Source organism: Esox lucius, chromosome 10 (assembly GCF_011004845.1).
Source record: "Esox lucius isolate fEsoLuc1 chromosome 10, fEsoLuc1.pri, whole genome shotgun sequence".
Classification (NCBI taxonomy): domain Eukaryota; kingdom Metazoa; phylum Chordata; class Actinopteri; order Esociformes; family Esocidae; genus Esox; species Esox lucius.
Window position 1 is genome coordinate 19984731 of NC_047578.1, and position 20838 is coordinate 20005568.

At 40.8% G+C, this 20838-nt stretch overlaps 3 protein-coding genes across 8 annotated transcripts in view; all 3 read right to left on the reverse strand.

Moving 5' to 3' along the window:
* The window catches only part of LOC114828690 (BOLA class I histocompatibility antigen, alpha chain BL3-7-like), a 593411-nt gene that overhangs the window by 98743 nt on the left and 473830 nt on the right, over window positions 1–20838 (reverse strand). The gene's annotated exons all lie outside the window — the stretch shown is intronic.
* Window positions 1–20838, reverse strand: part of LOC105009518 (class I histocompatibility antigen, F10 alpha chain-like) — a 262976-nt gene that overhangs the window by 7722 nt on the left and 234416 nt on the right. For 2 of the 6 annotated variants that reach the window (XM_013131351.4, XM_013131350.4), the window contains exons 1-4: window positions 9752–9867; window positions 6954–7217; window positions 4393–4671; window positions 3440–3739 (exon numbers count right to left, since the gene is read on the reverse strand). In XM_013131351.4, the coding sequence (XP_012986805.2) occupies window positions 3440–3739; window positions 4393–4671; window positions 6954–7217; window positions 9752–9809 (901 nt within the window). In that variant the 5' untranslated portion in view covers window positions 9810–9867. Of the gene's footprint in view, window positions 1–336; window positions 445–3439; window positions 3740–4392; window positions 4672–6953; window positions 7218–9751; window positions 9868–16473; window positions 16516–16720; window positions 16801–20838 lie in introns of those variants that run through there. The other 4 variants (XM_034294686.1, XM_034294683.1, XM_034294682.1 and 1 more) reach the window with 4 other exon arrangements.
* The window catches only part of LOC105028584 (major histocompatibility complex class I-related gene protein-like), a 110314-nt gene that overhangs the window by 4956 nt on the left and 84520 nt on the right, over window positions 1–20838 (reverse strand). Inside the window, exons 3-4 of the mRNA XM_034294691.1 lie at window positions 20680–20787; window positions 19416–19526 (exon numbers count right to left, since the gene is read on the reverse strand). Coding sequence (XP_034150582.1) covers window positions 19416–19526; window positions 20680–20787 — 219 coding nt within the window. The remainder of the gene's footprint in view (window positions 1–19415; window positions 19527–20679; window positions 20788–20838) is intronic.

The following is a 20838-nucleotide window of genomic DNA, read 5'->3' on the forward strand; positions in this document are numbered from 1 at the left end:
CCTGTAGCGTGTGTCATCAACCCCAGGTTCCTCTCTCAGCTACCTGGACAGCAGATGAGATGTTACCTGGTATGGACCCAATCAGCGTAGCATGATGTTGTGCAGTAGATCTTTCCGCACCCCGTAAACGACTGACACCCTTCTTTGTCTAGGCAGGAGGACATGGCCCAAATACTTAATAATCCTCTGATATTATACAGACATGTGTGTCACAATCAAAGTAAAGATTTACATACCAGCCAATAGAAAGACAGACATTTCTCAAATGTACCTTAGTTCAAAATTTCCATAACACTACATATGACAATAGAAACAGGATTCTCTCTCCTCACTCACCTTTCTTGCTCTTCTTCTTCCAGATGACGACTACAATAATAACAGCAGCGACGATGACCAGGAGGCCAGCTACCACCACTCCAATGATGTGGCCAATGGAGGTTGGGTCTGTGATAAACACAAAAGAGCATTTACAATGTTATTTGGAGTTAGAAGCTGACACAAAAACAGGACTCCTGTGGGTCTGGTGGGTTCTGTGGAATTCATGAATGGGAGTACAATTCTACAGTCAAGTTGGGGAAAATACAAGGCAGGATAATTTCCTGGCAGTTTGGCCCTGTCCGGAGTTATTTTCAGACACAGGGTCTCCAGATTCACCCCGTCTCAGTTTCTAGTTTTACGCTGCTATAATATTGTGCTGGGGCTCTACGGTCAGTCTGTCCTATCTCAGTCCTGTTTACATTGAATTAGTTTAGGTGACAGGAACAATGGTCAGTCTGAATCGCATGCTGAGGTATCCTTTTGGATCCAGGTTAGTTCTCCATCTAATTTTGTCCTGTAGAATATTAAAAGGGAAGGAGACCATAAAGCATGTCTAAAGACAACCTCACCCTGATGACTCCTAGACTCCAAAGTCCTCCTAGTTCTGTTGGGGATCTAGTTGCTACCTGATGATTCCTGCTGTCACTGTCCATAGACCACCTGGTTAAGAAGCTAATCTGAATTCTGCCTAAAGACTCTGGATTAGAGGTTTTCATGGATGTATTCAAAATCCAATTATCCAAGACAAGATCCGTTATCTGAATCGTGGGAACCCAAGTCAGAACAAGCATGCTGGCCACAGATCTCGGATTGGTGTGATAGTATGTGAAATACCGGCTGTATCTGAAATTATATTGTAAGAAAAAAAATATGTATAATTAACATTTGGTATGCTTTGCATTCCATAAATAGTTGAGGTTATGTTTTTGTAAGCTTAACCACAACCTTCATCTTAACCCTAAACTCAGTACTGTGATGCCTTACCTTAACTGTAACCTAACCGTAAACATATTCCTAACATATTCGTAACAAGGGTTTTTTCCCTTTTCAATTGATTATGTTAAGGACCATCATAATAGTGAAACGTTCATGAGCAACATAATAGCGAGTCATAAAGGACCAACAGCACTGGGGATATGTTGATAAGGAACGCAATTCAACCAACTTATGTTCATACTGAACGTACTCACGCTTTTCAGATTAGTTGTATTTGAACATCCTTCCTTAGAAGTATGGTTGAAATTCTAGGTACAGTAAGGAGGCCTGCCAGTCCATGTAATGCTTTGACTCTGAGGGGTATTCAGTCCTCTTCTGGCTGTGCCAGGTGAATATTATAAGACTACAGAACCTTTTGGGACACAAATGTTTTTGGATGTTAAGATGACCAGCAGGCAGAGAAGATGATCTGAGCAGGGCAGGCGGAGCGGGCCCAGTTTGACTGGAGCGTGGAGTAAAACTGGAGCCGGCCAGAAGGCTGTCACTCAGTATTGATCCAGTAATGCTCACTTCACGTTATCAGGGCATGTTTGGCATCGCACACATTTGTAGAATACATGTGGGCTGCTCGAATCGTTGATGAACCTGTCATGGCTTTTGTGAAATACTTTCATAAAGAAACTCATGAAACACACAGGTGTAATGAAGATGACTTACAGAGATTAGGAGGATCAATAGTAGGTTTATCATCTTATTTTGGTGCTAATTTAATCGTATTATTGGGTTAATATTGCATATAGAATGAGAATAACTAGTAACAAAACTTAGCAGGAGAAAAAAGCCTTACAAAATGACTATCCTGTCTGTAATGTCCAGGTAACCTGGAGGGAGAAAGAAACCAGACCCTAAATGAACTGCGTTGGCTAGAGGTCCTGGTGGAGATACAGAGTACATAAGAAAATAAAGTATTGGAGAAACAAGGAACTGAGGAACAACGGTACCTCTCAGAAATGATGTTAGTAAGTAACTATTTTGTAAAGAGACATTACATTCAGTATGAACATAAATCGGTGCAATTACATTCCCTATCAACATATCCCCAGTGTTATTGGTCCTTAATGACAACACCCTTGCAAACAGCCCCTCTATTAAACTATTAATATCTTTATAACTGCCCCTGCCGGACAGTTTCTGATGGCAGGTAAACGGCACTTCTCATATGTTGACACTGAACGTGATTTCAAGTCATTAAGGACCAAAAGAACAGGGTTTATGCTACTATTGAACATAACAGCATTGATGATATGTTCATACTAAATGCAATCATGTTTTCCAAAATCTTAAAAAATACGTAATTCTTACGATGCTGCATTGAGAATTTAAAAACAAACAGCTGCAGACATGGCTTTCTCCCAAAGAGCTCCCTTATTGTGTAAGGATCTATCGATCCATTTGAGAAATGCCTCATTTACAATCTTTAAGCATCTCTTCAGTAGGGTCAATGATTAAGTGTAGTCTGGTGTTTCTGCTTTCTGTTGGGGGGAATGTCCTCTAGTCCAAACCCTGGGTGGTCACTGTCCACAGCCCTCTGGGTCATCCCTGTCTGCCTGGTTGTTCAGATGGATTCTGCCTAAAGACTCTGGACACAGTACCTGTATTACTGACCCACTGGTCATCTGAACATGGATATTGCAAAAAAACATCACTTTTAGAATCTTCGCTTCTTGCCACCCCCCGTTCACCGTTCAGAGTCAGGCTCCTCTCTAGGTTTCTTCCAACCCTACCAGGGAGTTTTTCCTAGTCACTGTGAATTTATTGTTGTTGCTCTTTGCAGTTTCAGCCTGGATGTCTGTATAAGCACTTTGACAACGGCTGATGCAAAAAGGGCTTCTAAAATACATTATAGTAATCGATCAAAGTATTTTTCAGACAAATCAGGAAGTTATATTTTACTCATGCCAACCTCTACTAGGAGTAATACACATTGGTTATTGTTTCAGTGTCATAATAATGAACTCCAAACATGTCTATGTTCATGTCAAAATAAGAATTCACAGGGTCATGGTCAGTATGAATATAGTATACCATCAACAAGGTAGTGTTACCAAACAGAGTGCTTAGAAACTAGGAATATTATCAGGAGGGTTTGTTGGGTCTAATGAGTGTCAGTAAATCTCTATCTTACCCCGGTTCGTCTGGATCTCAGACTCAGTCAGATCCTTGATGAAGTCCTTGTTGATACCAGAGACCTGAACCACACACTGATACTTGTTGTTCTTCCACTCCTCAGGCTTCACTGTCAGAAGGACACTTTTCTGGAATGTTCCATCTCCATTAGGGAGAGTATGTCCAGTCTCCACATCTTCATGCTGAAATGGTCCATCTTTCTGCCACAAAATGTTGACTTCACTGGGGTAGAAACCTGTAGCGTGGCAGGTCACTGGAGAGGAGGGGGTCTTCTGGAGCAGAGACACTGATGGAGGGACTGGAGAGAAGGAGAGGGGGGGTAGAGAAAGAGATATGAGGAGTGAAGGGAGGGAAACAAATGACAGGCAGAGTAAAGGTCAAGGTAAGAGGAAAAACATCAAGGAGTGGAGCAACAGAAAGTTAAAACAAATGTTATGTTGTTAGACTTAAATGCATTTTCTGACTTAAATGACATGAACTTAAAGGGCCCTGTGTAGAATCCTGCCTCGGAACAATAACAACTTGTCTCTCCCTCCTCTTCTGTTACCAAACGAGACCAGAGTAGTGCTAGTTAGTCCCGGGTGGTTTAGGGTGAGAAGGACAGTACCACAGGTGTCTACAGCCAGTATAAGGAGATGTCCCTGAACTGATAGACGGACTGGCAAGAATGTTTAAATGGGGAATGTCAGTCACTGATTCATTTTGTAGAAAAAAATTTGGAACATTAACTTTAAACATTAACTGCATATATCTACTGGTTATGTTGCTTGTTGTTATGCTAGTTTTACAGTGCAAATCTTAGGCAGGATATTGCCCCTTTAAATTTATTTTTTTATTTTTAATGAGAATACTATAGGCCAATTACATGAACAGAATAATTTATTAAATGAGACAATATAATATTGGGATTCACTCTGTGGAGTAAATTAATATTCTCTTAATTTTTTGTACCTGTCCTCATTTGACTGGTCTCCTCATATTGCAGATACTTCTTCAGCCACTCAATACACTCCAGGGTGAAATAGTGTTTAAGGTACTCATTGTCAGCTTTGTCACTGTCCCACTTGTTCTTGGTGATGAATGCCTGTGGTTTTGGAGCGATCCATGACAATGTCTTCAGGTCCAATGAGATGAAGTTTTCTCCATCATATCCATACTGGTCAAAACCCTGTATGACTCCAGTCTCATCATCCCAATCACATCCATACATCCACTGGAATACATGTACACCTGAGAGAGAGACAGAGATACCATCAACACTGTACATTGCTACATTGTTCTTCAGATTCAAAGTGATGTCATCATTGGTTGCAGGCCAGCTGACAGTCTTGCCTGGGCCTGGGACGAGATCATCTTAGATGGCCCCCCCACGCCCAGATCTCTCCTTTTCCTTTGCTCTTCCTCTCCTCTGCTCTTCCACAAAAAGGGCAATTTTTCTGGACCCATTTGTCCCCCCCTATCGGTGGTTGTGATTGGTTGTTTAGTACAATAGTAAAACACAGAAATCTGTGATTGTCATTTATTTTTAAGTAATAATGATACAGCTCAGACCCAATAGTGTGATGATGCCATTCCTTCACCACATACAGGTGCATCAAAAAATATATATAGTAGAATTTCCATAATTCAAATCAAAAAGACCTTCATATATACTATATTCATTACAGATAAAGTGAAACATTTCAATACTTTTTTGTTTCAGTCATGATGATTACGGCTTACAGCTCATGGAAATCAAAAATCCAGTATTTCAAAATATTAAAATAAAAATGTTATAATACAGAAATGTCAACCCGAGAAGAGCTATAATAACCTAATTAACTCAAAATGACCTGCAAACGTTTCCTAAGTATGTAAATTCAGCAACTTTTTAAGCCGTAATCATCAAGATTGATTATTATGGAAAATTTACTTTTCCACGATATAATTTGTTTTTGAGATGCACCTATGGACAAAGAGACAGAGCTGATGAAGAGACAGCGAGAGAGAAGGGGAGAGAATGGATCTATTCTATACCAGACGAAACTGGAAGTAAGCAAAAACGGCAGATTTAAACTAGTGAGTGTTGAGATATTTTGTCAGACATTTGAACAAGGAGCACTGTAGCTCCATCACCACGGTGACCATCTGCTCTTAAAATTGCTGTGTAATATTTGTGTTTCAATTGAGCAATACAGGCTAACAAATAACATCTTACTAGCTAGTAATAAATATATTATTTGATAAAAGATTAGCCTGTAATGGTCCCAGTCGGGCAGGACCGTTCTGGTTCTTGTTTTCTGTGTGTTCTGGATTTATCAACCTTCTTTGGTCTTTCCTGTTCCCGGTTCAGTTGATTAGTTATATGCTGTTCACCTGTGTATAGCCCTCACCCGTTTCTGTTCCCTTCGTTGGTGTGTGTATTTAGTTCAGTCATTTTCTCCCTGTCCTTGTTGATCATTGTTATATTGTTGTGTTCCTGCATGTATCGTGTTTACTTTCTTTGTTCTTTTATTTTGTATTACAGATCTTTGTATTTCTAGTGCACGGCGCTTGGTTTTGGTTGTGGTTTGGCATTAAAACTCCTTTGATCCTGCGCTTGCATTCGACTGCATGCCTAGACATGATACAGCATACTGTATTGTGTTTTATGGTGTAATTCGGGGAAAACTCTTTTGGCAGTTAAGTGGCCGGTAGATTTTTGTTATATTTATGCAACAGTGTGTTTTTTTTCTTCTTTGGAGCAATGTAATTGGCTATTTTGCTTGACTGGCCTTAGTGCTTATCAATTGTCTTGAGTGTGAATCTATCCCGAATAGATCGTGTTGAGCAGAGCTGGTTCTATCTACTGTGTTTAATGTAGATCAATCCAGACTAGATCATGTTGACTAGAGCAGGTTCTAGCTACTGTGTTGAATATACATTGTTTAGTACAGTGGTGTTGTTCTTAATAATGGATGTTGTTTATAAGACTTTCTTTGTCAAGGAGGAGTGTGAATAAATAAAGCTAGGTTGATAAATTAAGGCTTTGGGGGTAGACAGGTAGAAAGAGGAAGTGAGAGAGGAGTCCCTGTTCAGTCAGGAACTACTGCAGAAATGGAGGCAATTACATGACTAACAGTATCTATCCATTACACGTGTGTGTGTGTCTCCCATGACAGGCCTGATTCCACAATGTGTTTCTGAATCATTAGAGCAGAGAAGACCATTAATCAATCATCAATATCATCATCAGGTGTTTCTGCTGAGAACTTCAAACAGAGTTATATATGGAAGGCCAAGTGACACTTTGATTACAGCCAGTCTAGCAGGTCAAAGGGTGACCACAGGTCAGTGGTGTGAATAACACATAATCACATACTGAAGCATCAGCAGAGTGTGGTGAAAGCTGGTAGGGGGCGCTGCAGTCCAGTCTGTGTTGAGTCTGAACTACTGTAGATCAGACTATTGGTTTTTACATTGTATATTAATGACAATACATAAGGGCGTGATAAAGAGTTATGGGGTGTGTTTGACTGTCTTTGTGCACATACCTGTAGACATGGATTGGTTAAATCGATCCTTTGCTACTTGAATGTTGTTTTTGAAGAACTGATGTAGATTAATACAAGTCTTAGTCTGACTGACCCAGTAGCCTGGTCCAACTCTTTTAATCCACTCAGTCTTGGGGACTGCAGTCTTGGTGTTGCTGTCAAAGTAGATGAACGTAACATTGTCTACCAGACCCACTGTAGTGAATTCTGGGAAGTTAATATCACCTGAGACTCCTGTGTAGAAGTATTTCAGAGAGTGGGTGACTGTGGACAACAACAGAGAAAATAGATAATTCAATACATTTGTTTTTCATTTGTGGATCAGACAATGTTGAACCAATAAATAAATGATGTTTAATCAAAGCGTTATCTTGAAACATTTTAGCATACAGAGATGTAGACACTACAGAGATGTTGATGTCTTACGTGAGATTGGCAACATTACATACTGGAGGTCAAGAAAGAAAGGTAATAGAAATAGTTAAATAGAGGTAATAGTTAAGTTCATAATTTGGATGTTTAGTCAAATATGTTCTGTCTATTGAAACCCACTATGCTATTGTATTTTTATATATATTTATTTTTCTTTGTAAAGCACATTGAATTGCTTCTACAGTTGCATGCCCCGACAGAAATTGTGAAATTATTGCACTGATTTTGAAACTGATTTTGAAATTTTAAAACTGTATTTTATTTAAGGATAGCGATCATATGAAGCCATTTATTATCACATAGTTGTTTGGCTCCTTTTTAAATCATATTGGTAACAGAAATTACCCAAATGGCCTAAGCAAAAGTTTACATACCCTTGAAGGTTTGGCCTTGTTACAGACACAAGGTGACACACATCTTGTGACTTTTTAAATTTAAATTAGTGTCTGTATAAATAGCCAATGAGTTTGTTAGCTCTCACGTGGATGCACTGAGCAGGCTAGATACTGAGCCATGGAGAGCAGAAATGAACTGTCAAAAGACCTGCGTAACAAGGTAATGGAACTTCATGAAGATGGAAAAGGATATAAAAAGATACCCAAGTCTTGCAAATGCCAGACAGTACTGTTCAATCACTTATTAAGAAGTGGATAATCCGGGGATCTCTTGTTACCAAGCCAAGGTCAGGTAGACCAAGAAAGATTTCAGCCAAAATTGCCAGAAGAATTGTTTGGGATACAAAGCAAAACCCATAGGAAACCTCAGGAGAAATACAGGCTGCTCTGGAAAAAGATGGTGTGGTTGTTTTAAGGAACACAATACAATAATACTTGAACAAAAATGAGCTGCATGGTCGAGTTGACAGAAAGTTTTTGCCACAAAAAAGCCTGAATGCAGCATGTTATTAGAAAATACTGACAGACATTTTGCATTCTTCTGCACGAAAGCTGCGCATGGGGCGCTCTTTTTACTTTCCAGAATGACAATGACCCTAAGCACAAGGCCAAGTTGACCCTCCAGTGGTTACAGCAAAAAAAGGTGAGGGTTCTTGAGTGGCCATCACAGTCTCCTGACCTTAATATCATCGGGCCACCCCAGAGAGATCTCAAATATGCGGTTCATGCAAGATGACCAAAGACTTTGCATGACCTGGAGGCATTTTGCCAAGATGAATGGGCAGCTATACAACCTACAAGAATTTGGGGCCTCATAGACAACTATTACAAAAGACTGCACGCTGTCATTGATGCTAAAGGGGCCAATACACAGTGTTAAGAACTAAGGGTATGCAGACATTTGAACAAGGGTAATTAATTTTTTTTCTTTGTTGCCATGTTTTTTTTAATGATCTGTAACAAATTACGGTTGAATATGAATCCCATAAGAAATATGTTTTGCCTGCTTACTCAAGTTCTTAAATTTTTTAAACATATTTTACCAATTCTCCAAGGGTATGCAAACCTTTGTACACAACTGTTTGTATGAATTGTGCTATATAAATAAACTTGCTTGCTTACATGACATTCATATTTACCTTGTGATTTGTGTAACCAATTATTGCAAGGCAAAACTAACTACGTATAGCCTAAATAGAGATTTACAAGGATGTAGAATATTGGAGCAAATTATGGAACAAGATTATATACAAGATGTATCTCCCAGACGGTAGTCTTGTCTGCTTGTTTGGGCCCACATGTCTGCTCTTGTCTTCTTCAATAAAACATTTTCTACCCTAGAAGCCATACTATCCTTTCTTAATTAGTACTGATCTCCCTTACCTTTACAATTTACTTAATGCTGTATTCCTATCGGCACATATTCCATTTGACTAAACGTATTGCAACATATACTGCCCCCTCGGGGACATAAATGTAAGCATATTTTTTTTACTTTTTCAACTTCATCACATTAGCATTGGAAATTAAGCGCAACATGACTACATTGAAAGGACAGTACACATTCATAAGCCATAATTATCCCCCATTCTATTGTTAATGGCCTACGACTATAAAGTCATTTCATTCAACACAATCTGATGAGGTGTGTCCAGTATCGAGGTAATATAAATAACAATATAATTAGATATTGGAATACTTTAAGAATATATATATATATATATATCTCTAGTTCACTTTATACTTCGGTCAACATGCTTTTTTAAATTTGGTGCAATGTGATGCATGTAAGTAAGTACTGTAAATGTAATGTACTGCCAGTGCCTTGCATACATGTTAAACGAACGTTCCATGGTCTACAGGAAACAGGTAGTAAAGGAGGCAAAATAACCTACTCGTACTATATGAAAAGTAAACATGCATAAACGGACAGAATAAATATTTCTATAATAAAATTAAATAAATACTGACCAGCAGATACTGTATGAAGATGTCCTATTATCAGGATCAGCAGTACAAAAAAATACATAGCCCATGACCGTATTTTCACAAAGTTCGTAGAGAGGACAATATGTTGAAAGTTGTTATGAGCTTAACGCGTTTTTGAGCCAATGAGAATTTAGCTAGCATTAAGTGTCAGTAAAATCCGTCATGAACCAAATGTTAGAGGTTGAGTAAAGGAAACTGAAAGTACTTGTATGTATTGTCAACAAGCCCAAACCTGCTATTCGTCTGCGTTCACAAACTGCTCGGTTAAATATTTTGAGCAATCACTCTAGGTCTGATCGCACTCGAACTTTTTCCACATCTTTTCTGTTTGGTCAGTACACAAATGTATGGATAAAAAACGAACAAAATTGGGCTGCATGCGCAAATGCACACTTTTATGCCCAAAATAATGCCCTGGGTGTGCTGGGGGTCTGTTATATTCACCACTAACATTGATGGCGTTTGCTGATCAAGTGAATAAACTCTGATGCGCTAAAATATTATGACTACTCACAGGTGAAGCAAATAACACTGATCATCTAACAAGGGCACATGTCAAGGTCTGGGTAGATGGGATGGTAAGCAAACAATCCGTTCTCATAGTCAACGTGTTGAATGTAGGAGAAATGGCCAGGAGTAAAGACCTGAGTGAAATTGACAAGGGCCAAATTGTTATGGTCAAATGACTGGGCCAGAGCATCTCTGAAACAGCAAAGCTTGCGGGGTGCTCCCGGTCAGCAGCGGTGAGTACCTATGGTACAGTGGTTCGAGGAGGGACCAACCACAAACCGGCGACAGGGTATTGGGGGCCCAAAGGTCATTGATGCTTGAGTGCAACAAACGCTATCTGGTCTGGTCCGAACCTACAGAATGTCTATTTTGGCACAAGTCACAGAAAATGTCAATGATGGGAATAATGTGTCACAACACAGAGTGAAAGGCACTAACATGGACGGGCATGTAGGTGTGCACCGTTTCCCTGGGAAAGTGACGACAACAGGATGCACTGTGGGAAGACAACAAGTCGGTGGAGGGAGTGTAATGCTCTGGGCAACGTTCTGCTGGGAAACCTTGGGTCTGGGCATTCATGTGGACGTCAATTTGACAGGTGCCGCCTACCAAAATATTTTTGCAGACCAGATACACCCCTTCATGGAAAAGGTATTCCCTGATGGCAGTGGCCTCTTTCAGCAGGATAATTCTCCTTGCCACACTGCACACATTGTTCGGGAATGGTTTGAGGAACATGATGAAGAGTTCAAGGTGTTGCCCTGGCCTCCAAATTCCCCAGATCTCAACTGACTGAGTATCAGTGGGATGTGCTGGACCAACAAGTCTGATCCACAGTGGCTCCACCTTGCAACTTGCAGGACTTGAAGGATCTGCTTCTAATGTCTTGGTGCCAGATACCACAGGACACCTTCAGGGGTCTTGTGGAGTCCATGCCTCAGCAGGTTGGTGCAGTTTTGGTGGCATGCAGAGGACCAACAGCATATTAGGCAGATGGTCATAATGTTTTGGCTCATCAGGGTATGTCTTTAACTATTAACTAAATGTTTGTAAATGGTTTGTAATAGCAAATGTTTTGTTTGTAGGCCTACAATATGTCTTCGTGTTTGTTAACATTCAAGAATATGAAGGACAGCAAAGATTTCTAGGCCAGCAAGATCCCTCTTGGATATTGACGCTGAAGAGTGTTGAACATTCATTTCAGTTGTTATCATTTTGAGGCTTTTGTTCATGATTGTCCTGTTGATGTTGAATCTCTGTTCATATGTGATCACACACTTAAACAGATCAACTTCCCTAACAGGAATTCCCAACATAAAAATGAGTTTGTAAGTTTCAGTATATAACTGAGTGTATATGTGATTGATAAGGCACAAGGGGGTGTGGTATATACTCTGTATACAAAGGCTAAGAGCTGTTCTTAGGCACAACGCAAATTAACTGGTTTCTCTGTGGACACTAAAAATCCCATGGCAATTACTGTACAAGTAGGATTGTTAATCCAAACTATATCTTCAATTGGGCCCTCATTTTATTATCATGGCCACCTAATTGTTTCAGCTTCCAGTGGGCTAATCAATTCTGTTTTTATACTGGTCAATAGTCAAATCAATAGCCTGGGGAGACAATAACTGTGATGTCTTTGCACTGGCCACCAGTCAGTTACAGAAGATATTTTAAAGTTGTGTTTCTGTATTGTAAAAATGTTCTTCTAATTTTTGAGATGCTGGATTTTTTATTTCCATGAACTGTAAACCATAATCATCAAGATTGAAACAAAAACATGTTTGAAATGTTTCCCTACGTTTATTGAATCTAGAATATACAGTATCTCACAAAAGTGAGTACACACCTCACATTTTTGTAAATATTTGATTATCTCTTTTCATGTAACAACACTGAACACTTGTATTACTTTCTCATGATTTGTGTATTAATTGCATTATGAACTCAATAAGCCTCTGTAAGAATTGTATTATGTTAATTGATTACAAAACTGCTAAACTGCTATTCAAAATTGAAATAAATGCACTGTGTTAGAATAGGCTGCAATTATTTTAGAATTTGAAATCTTTTTCCTATACAGGATTGTGGCACTAGGCCTGAACCTGTAACATCTATGGACACAGAGACAGATTGTGTCTCATTTTTGTTCCTTCCATTTGGAGAACAGAAATACAAATGGTATCTCAGATCAGGAGGTCTGTTGCCAGGATAGCATAGCGTCTTATTTTCATGTTTGTGTGATAACTAGATTTTTGTGCGTTTCTTGAGTAGAAGACAGAATATGTTTGGTAACGATTAGTTAGACGTATATAAGGGAGAAAGCAACAGTGTGATGGCAGAATAATAAATTACACTTAGCAAACTGTCTTGTTCCTGGTCAATTCATAAATTGGAGTAATGAACTGCAAATAACCATGTTTTCTTTCCTTCAAATGTTTATTGAAAAGTGGACTTTTCCACAGCATCTCTTAGCTCATTCACAGTAACAATTACAGTAATCTTACCTATCCACCTCTGGTTTCCCACAAACACAACTATTATCCTTCTTCCAGTCTATGGGACAAGCTGTCTAGTTCTGGAGTGCTGGTTTGTCCAAGAGAGACCTAGTTGAGGTGAAGCCTTTCCTGCTACTAGGAAAAGGACGTTACTATTGTACATCAATTATGTCTTATGGAATTAGGAACAATTTGAATGAGAAATGACCAAATTGATTTATACATTATAATAATGTTTTGTTTGTTCTGCTGATTAATTCATTTAATTAAACCTCTGTCTTCTTCCCTTAGACCCAGCAGCCACCTTCTGCAGTTCCTCTCTTCACCCACCAGAGGGCTCAGTCCAGAAGCCCCAGTGTGAGATCAACCCTTTCATGCCCCGCCCTCTAGTGTCCAATGACAGTCTTACTCACAGACCCCACCCACACCCCCATCTACCTGCAAGCTGATTGGTACTCTGCTGCCCTGCCCAGTCACCCAGCTTCATGAGTGCTCCTACAAAAACATAGGAACAACCTGGTAAAGAGCCAATGATTAAAATGGAAGGCCATTCTTCTACCAACCTAATGACATACAGTTATATACCACCGTTATAATGACTAATTATTAACTGTAATTAAGATTATTCAACCATGAACATATTTGACCTCACAAATAAAGTGGTATGAAAGTGTAATATTTTCTTCCCTTAGGGAAGCTCAAAATGTATGTATTTGACATGTTCATTTAGTGTTGAAGCTAGCTGACAATTAAAAGACATTCTTCTAACAGTACATGGACAATATATTATGAACATGGTGTTATCTTCTCTTCCCTCTATGTCTCCTTTTGTCTTCCAGAGCCTCCATCCCTCTCCATCTTTTCCTCCCCTCTCCGTCTCTCTGTGCCTGGCCAGGTGGTGACGGTGCAGTGTGAGGCGTCAGGCTTCTCCCCCCTCTCCCTGGAGCTCCACTGGGAGTTAATGTCAGGCCACTCGCCCAGGGCAGCGTATCGGGCCACAGGCAGGGCCCAGACGGCTCCTACAGTCAGACAACCCATCTGCAGCTGGACTCAGCTAAACTGGATCTGGGCCGTGGGGGGGAGGTCACCTGTGTGGCCGTCCACCCTGGAGGAACCCGGCAGGCCAGGGTCACCCTCAGTGTCATCAGTTAGACTCAGTAGACCAGGGTCACCCTTAATGTCATCGGTGAGACTCAATAGACCAGGGTCACCCTCAATGTCATCGGTGAGACTCAGTAGACCAGGGCCACCCTCAATGTCATCGGTGAGACTCAGTAGACCAGGGTCACCCTCAATGTCATCGGTGAGACTCAGTAGACCAGGGCCACCCTCAATGTCATTGGTGAGACTCAGTAGACCAGAGCCACCCTCAATGTCATCGGTGAGACTCAGTAGACCTGCTTTCTAAGACTAGGGGATGTTGCTCCTTTTAACTGATTCAGGGTCAATTATGACTGGGGTAGGGGAATATGATCCTAGATCTGTTATTAGGGGTGATTAGAATCTTAAACACAGTTATTCACATGCCATTCATGATGGGTCCTGATAGGAGAGTTATTTTTATTTTCTAAACTTAAAATGAGATTTGCAATATTCATCCTGGAATATGTCCTATATTCAAAAACATTTCTTTTGCGTCAATATTCCTAACGGAGTTTATTGCGACGATGATGAAAATGTATTGTTCTTATAAATACTGCCACACCTTTTTTTGTCAGTTGTACCTTATATGTATCGAAGTACATTTCCTAGCTTCAAAACGGACATGTGAGATATATGCCATTTGTGTTGTTTGTTGGTGAGATTCGGTGTTGAGCTCATTCTCTGGGATTCTTCAGTTGCTTGCGAGTTACTGGAAGCTGACATAGTTATATTTTATTCCTTGTGGAAAAAACGCACCAAGTGAAAATATTTGTAAACCTGAGTCAGAATTCTTGACTGCTTCACAGACACTACAAGCTTCAGTGCATTAATAATTTATACCAGTGTTTCGTTTTGTTGTATGTCTCCAAAAACATCATTCCCATGAGTTCCCTGCGTTGTGTTTTATTTTTATCCTGTGAGTGGATTTTGGTGGAGAGAAGGGTCACTGGAGAGTTCAAGGTGCGATTTCGACAGAGCTATCAGTTTAGGCACTATAACTAACTTGTAATTGCTGTTTGAACACATCAATACATCTTTATTGACCATTCACTCTACTATTTACAATGACTATATTGTAAATAACAAAAACAGAAATACACCAAAATAAAACCAATGATCCAAAAGATGCAGATATCTTTTGTCCTCTCAAACTTCCATCCATCCATCCATCATCTTCCGCTTATCCCGGGCCGGGTCGCGGGGGCAGCAGTCTAAGCAGGGATGCCCAGACTTCCCTCTCCCCAGACACTTCCTCCAGCTCTTCCGGAGGGACACCGAGGCGTTCCCAGGCCAGCCGAGAGACATAGTCTCTACTCTGAGCTCCTCCCGGGTGACCGAGATCTCTAAGGGATCGCCCAGCCACCCTGCGGAAAAAGCTCATTTCGGCCGCCTGTATCCGGGATCTTGTCCTTTCGGTCATGACCCAAAGCTCATGACCATAGGTGAGAGTAGGAACGTAGATTGACCGGTAAATCGAGAGCTTCGCCTTGCGGCTCAGCTCTTTCTTCACCACGACAGACCGATACATCGACTGCATTACTGCAGAAGCTGCACCAATCCGTCTGTCAATCTCCCGTTCCATCCTTCCCTCACTCGTGAACAAGACCCCTAGATACTTAAACTCCTCCACTTGAGGCAGGCACTCTCCACCAACCTGAAGTGGGCAAGCCACCCTTTTCCGACTGAGGACCATGGCCTCGGATTTGGAGGTACTGATTTTTATCCCCACCGCTTCACACTCGGCTGCAAACCGTCCCAGCGCATGCTGAAGGTCCTGGTTTGAAGGGGCCAACACGACAACATCATCCGCAAAGAGCAGAGACGAAATCGTGTGGTCCCCAAACCTGACACCCTCCGGCCCCTGGCTGCGCCTAGAAATCTTGTCCATAAAAATTACGAACAGAACCGGTGACAAAGGGCAGCCCTGCCGGAGTCCAACATGCACTGGGAACAAGTCTGACTTACTGCCGGCAATGCGGACCAAGCTCCTGCTTCGGTCGTACAGGGACCTGACAGCCCTTAGCAAAGGACCCAGGACCCCATATTCCCCAAGCACCCTCCACAGGATGCCGCGAGGGACACAGTCTAATGCCTTCTCCAAATCCACAAAACACATGTGGATTGGTTGGGCAAACTCCCATGAACCCTCCAACACCCCGTAGAGGGTATAGAGCTGGTCCAGTGTTCCACGGCCCGGATGAAAACCACACTGTTCCTCCTGAATCCGAGGTTCTACTATCGGGTTCCTCTCAAACGTATTATATACAAACAACCCGATACACAAACAACCCAATACCCATTTACTGTAAAAACAAGATTTTTGTCATTGTAGATTTCAGTTAAATAGATTTTCATGAGGTAGTCCTGTTTTAATGTACTTTGTGTCTAGATGCACATCACTTCAACCATAGGTGTTGCTAAGATCACAATACATTTGGGGCTTAGCCCCCCCACCACCCCTACCCTCTATTATTATTTTTTTGGTCAATCTAAGATCTGGGGCTATTCATAAAAGATCCAGGGCTATAGCCCCGGAAGCCCAGGCCTAAGAACTTTCACTGTAGTCTTTTCTCTCTTGTCTGTGATTCTCCCCTGTGAAGACAGAAAAGTGTTCTCTTAATTCCGTATCAAAAATGAAACATGGACTGAAAAGAATCGCCTAAATCCTTGAGATTTGATTCTTAGAACCTTCTACATTAATTTAATCTACATTAATTCAAACATTATTACATGAAATTAAGTGATGGGGAGAAAGTTTACATTTCAAAGACCGATAGACATCCATGAGATATATTTACCTGTTTGATATTGGTAACAGATAGAGACCTCATGCTTTTGGAGCAGTGTTGTTGGAGGAGTTGGAACCATCATCAGAAGCTACAAGCAAACAGGCAAAACTACACTTTAAAACAGGTACAGTCAAGCAAAATAAATCCAAAAAGACATAAATGTTTAATAAATGGTTTGATTTCTTTTTCTGTGTAAACTTTAGAATAAGAAACAACATGAAGGCTCTTACTGTTAGCTGGAATGAAGCCTGAAACACAGAAGAACATGATGTTACTGAGTCTGATAATTGGTATGATACAAATCAACAGTTTTTTGAAGACTGCATTTCTACTCCAGAAACATCATGTAAAACATGGCAACACAACTCTGTATTTAGGTGAACCAAACAGCCCTTACCTTTATCTTAACTAAATACAAATGCACACAATAAAAACACATTGATAAATACTGCACTACTTCATCACTAGAGAATTAATAAATGTCTGATTATAATACGGTTACAATAAGTGCAGTGTGCAATGCTAACGTTTTAGCGTTGGACACTGACGGGCCAGTTGGTCTGAAATCTATTGGCATTATCGCATTAAAATGTGTCTGTACCGCTTCTTCTCCCCACATCCACATGTGCCGTCACAAGAAGGTTTGCTGTGTCTCCCAGAACAGTCTCAAGAGCATGGAGGAGATACCAGGCGACAGGCCATTACACGAAGAGAGCTGGACAGGGCCATAGAACGGCATTAACCCAGCAGCAGGACAGGTATCCGCTCCTTTGTGTAAGGAGGAACAGGAGAACCTTGAGGGTGGCATGACGGCCCAATGTCCTCTAGTGGGACCTGTTCTTTACAATCACCCATCCCCGGGGAAGGACCTGTCTGACCCCCTGATCATCAGCACCGGCTACCCTCAAGGCAGCGTACTGTCCCCCCTACTCTTCTCCCTGTACACTAGCAGCTGTACAACTTGGAGCTCAATGTCTTAAAGACAGTGGAGATGACAGTGGACTTCAGGAGAAACCCAGCTGCCCTCTCCCTCATCTCCATGGGTTGCTCCCGAGTCAACTCTCTGGAGTCCTTTCGCTTTCGGGACACCACCATCGCCCAGAACCTCAAGTGCAAGCTGAACATCACCTCGCTTACAAATAAAGCTCAACAGAGGATGTACTTCCTGCAGCAGCTGAAAAAAGTTCAACCTACCAAAGACCATGATGGCGCCTATCTACACTGCCATCAGAGTCCATCTTGACCTCCTCCATCACTGTCTGGTACACTGGAACCACTGCCAAAGACAAGGGCAGGCTGCAACGCATCATCCGCTCTGCAGGGAGGGTGATTGGCTGTAACCTGCCATCTCTACAAGACCTAGACACCTCCAGGACGTGGAGGCAAGTGGCAAAGATTGGGGCTGATCCCTCTTACCCTGGAAATGGACTATCCAGAGCTCTACCCTCTGGCAGAAAGCCGAGGTCTATCAGGACCATAACCACTCACCACAAGAACAGTATCTTTCCTACACCAGTAGGCCTCAAGAACATGCCCCCAGAGCCAAACTGACTACAACCAGTTCCCCACATACACTCACAACCCTCAACTTGCACCTTTACACAATTATTAAGTGTTCCCTTAATTTTTTTGTGTATATACTTTTCTCTCCTAAGCAAGAATAAATTAAATATGTTATTGATCTTAAGATTAATGCCATGGACGGTTCTATTATAGAAAGTGCTCTGGCTAACCAATATTTCTGTATTTGGTAAGATGAATGTCTTTCATTCAAAACACATATTAATGAATTGCTGAAGAGGTTAAGGATTAAAATGGGTATATTTTATAGAAGCAAAGTGTGCTGATCTTACTATCACTGAATTGATTGTTGAAACTACTTTTACGTCGGTGCTGGATTATGGTGATCTGCTTTACATGCATGCATCGGCTTCGGTTTTAAAACCTTTAGATGCAGTCTATCATTCAGCCTTGCGTTTTGTTACTGGTGCCGATATTTGTACACATGGTATGCTGTGTTTGACCACTGGGTTCAGTAAAACACTGCCAGGTCTGTATATGTCGAGCTGCCCAAGTTGTATTTGAGTCCTGTGTGTCAGCACCGTGTTATACAATTCATTTTATATATTTTTATGTAGATGGCAGTGTTGCTTTTCATTCTTTTCCTATATAGTTTGCTTTTGGTTTTTAAGTTCCGTCTGTGTGTATTTTGTTTGACCATTTCAGAATTTGGTATCGTTTGGTTGGTTGGGACTCTGGTTTCCTGGCTGATAATCGTACATATGGCTTTAGTGTATAAGCTACCAAGCTATCTTACCACCAAGTTAAACTGGAGAAGTGGGGGTTATCAAACATGCTCTCAAGATTGGCTGACATTAGAGATCCCTCAGGTTAATTCAGAGTTGGGAACATTTTTATTAGTTATTTGTAATTGACTTGTATTTTAATTTCTTTTAACTTTTAAGTACAAGGCTCAGATGTAAAAGAGACTCAGACTGATTTCTCTGTATAAAGAAAGGACAAGTAAATAAAATAAAAAGAGTTGCTAGCTATTTTCTGATGTATTAATTCAGGGTTCACATTAGAAAAGTGAAGAGGCCCAGTCAATTATGGGATGGTTATGAATAACTGTAGTGTTACAGCCCAATCAAATAGTAAACACCACTGTACATATGACAATAGAAAGATTCTCTCCTCACTCACCTTTCTTGCTCTTCTTCCAATTGACGACCCCAATAACAGCAGCACCTATGGCCAGGAGGCGAACTTTCACCACTCTAATGATGTGGCCAATGGATAGGTATGTGGGTGGGTCTGTGATAATCACAAAAGAGCATTTAAAATGTCATTTGGTGTTTGAAGTTGACACAAAAACAGGACTCTTGTGGGATCTGTGGAATTCATGAAAGAATGGGAGTAAAAATGCAGAGTCAAGTGGAGGAAAGGACAAGGCAGGATTGTTCCCTGTCAGTTTGGCCCTGTCCGGAGTTATTTTCAGACATTATGTCTCTAGATTCACCCCGTCTCAGTCCCTAGTGTTATGTTGCTATAGTATTTTACTGGGGCTCTAGGGTCAGTCTGTCCTGACTCAGTGCAATTCACATTTGCTATGCTTTGCAACCCAGCACTGTGAGAAATTATGTAAATATGTAACTATTTTGGAAAATTGCATTTAGTATGAACAGATCAGCAGAATTATTACATTCAATAACAACATATCCAAGTGCTATTGGTCCTTAATGACTTGCGACTTCTGTTCAGTGTAAAAATATGAGAAGTGCCTTTTACCTGCCATCAGAAACTGGCCACCAGAGTCAGTTATGAGCGGGTCAATTATGAACATAATAATAGTTAAATAGAGTGGCTGTTTGCCAGGGCGTTGTGGTCGGGGATGGTGGGGAGGCATTTCTGCAACCAACTTTCCATCCATGATTTCAAGTTTTATTCCGGCAAACTTAAAAGTTAGACATTTTGTTTTTGTGGAATTGTGTAATTTAGACAGGCATTTTTTTTTTTTGTGAAGTTAACCTCAACCTTTATCTTAATCTTAACCTCAGTACTATGATGCCTAACCCTAAAAGTATTCTTACTCCTAATGCCAGGCCTGTCTAAGTTAAACCTTAACCGTTAACAGTAAATGTTATTTGAAACATTTTCAATCCATTACGTTAAGGACCATCACAATATGTAAAATGCTTTTTGGTAGCCACTGTGCCTCAATTTATTGTTGTTGTTGTTATTTGTATAAGCGCTTTATGACAACTGCTGATCAGGAAGTAATTTTTCCTCATGCCAACCTTTCACTTGCTAGCTATTTTTTTATGTATTAACTCGGGGTTCATTTGAAAAGTAAAGAGGCCCAGTTCAGTATGGGATGGTTAGGAATAAGTGTAGCATTATGGCCCCAAGTAATAGTAAAAACCCTGTACATATGACAATAAAAACAGGATTCCCTCTCCTCACTCACCTTTCTTGCTCTTCTTCTTCCAGATGACGACTACAATAATAACAGCAGCACCTATGGCCAGGAGGCCAGCTACCACCACTCCAATGATGGGGCCAATGGAGGTTGGGTCTGTGATAATCACAAAAGAGCATTTACAATGTTGGAGTTAGAAGCTGACAC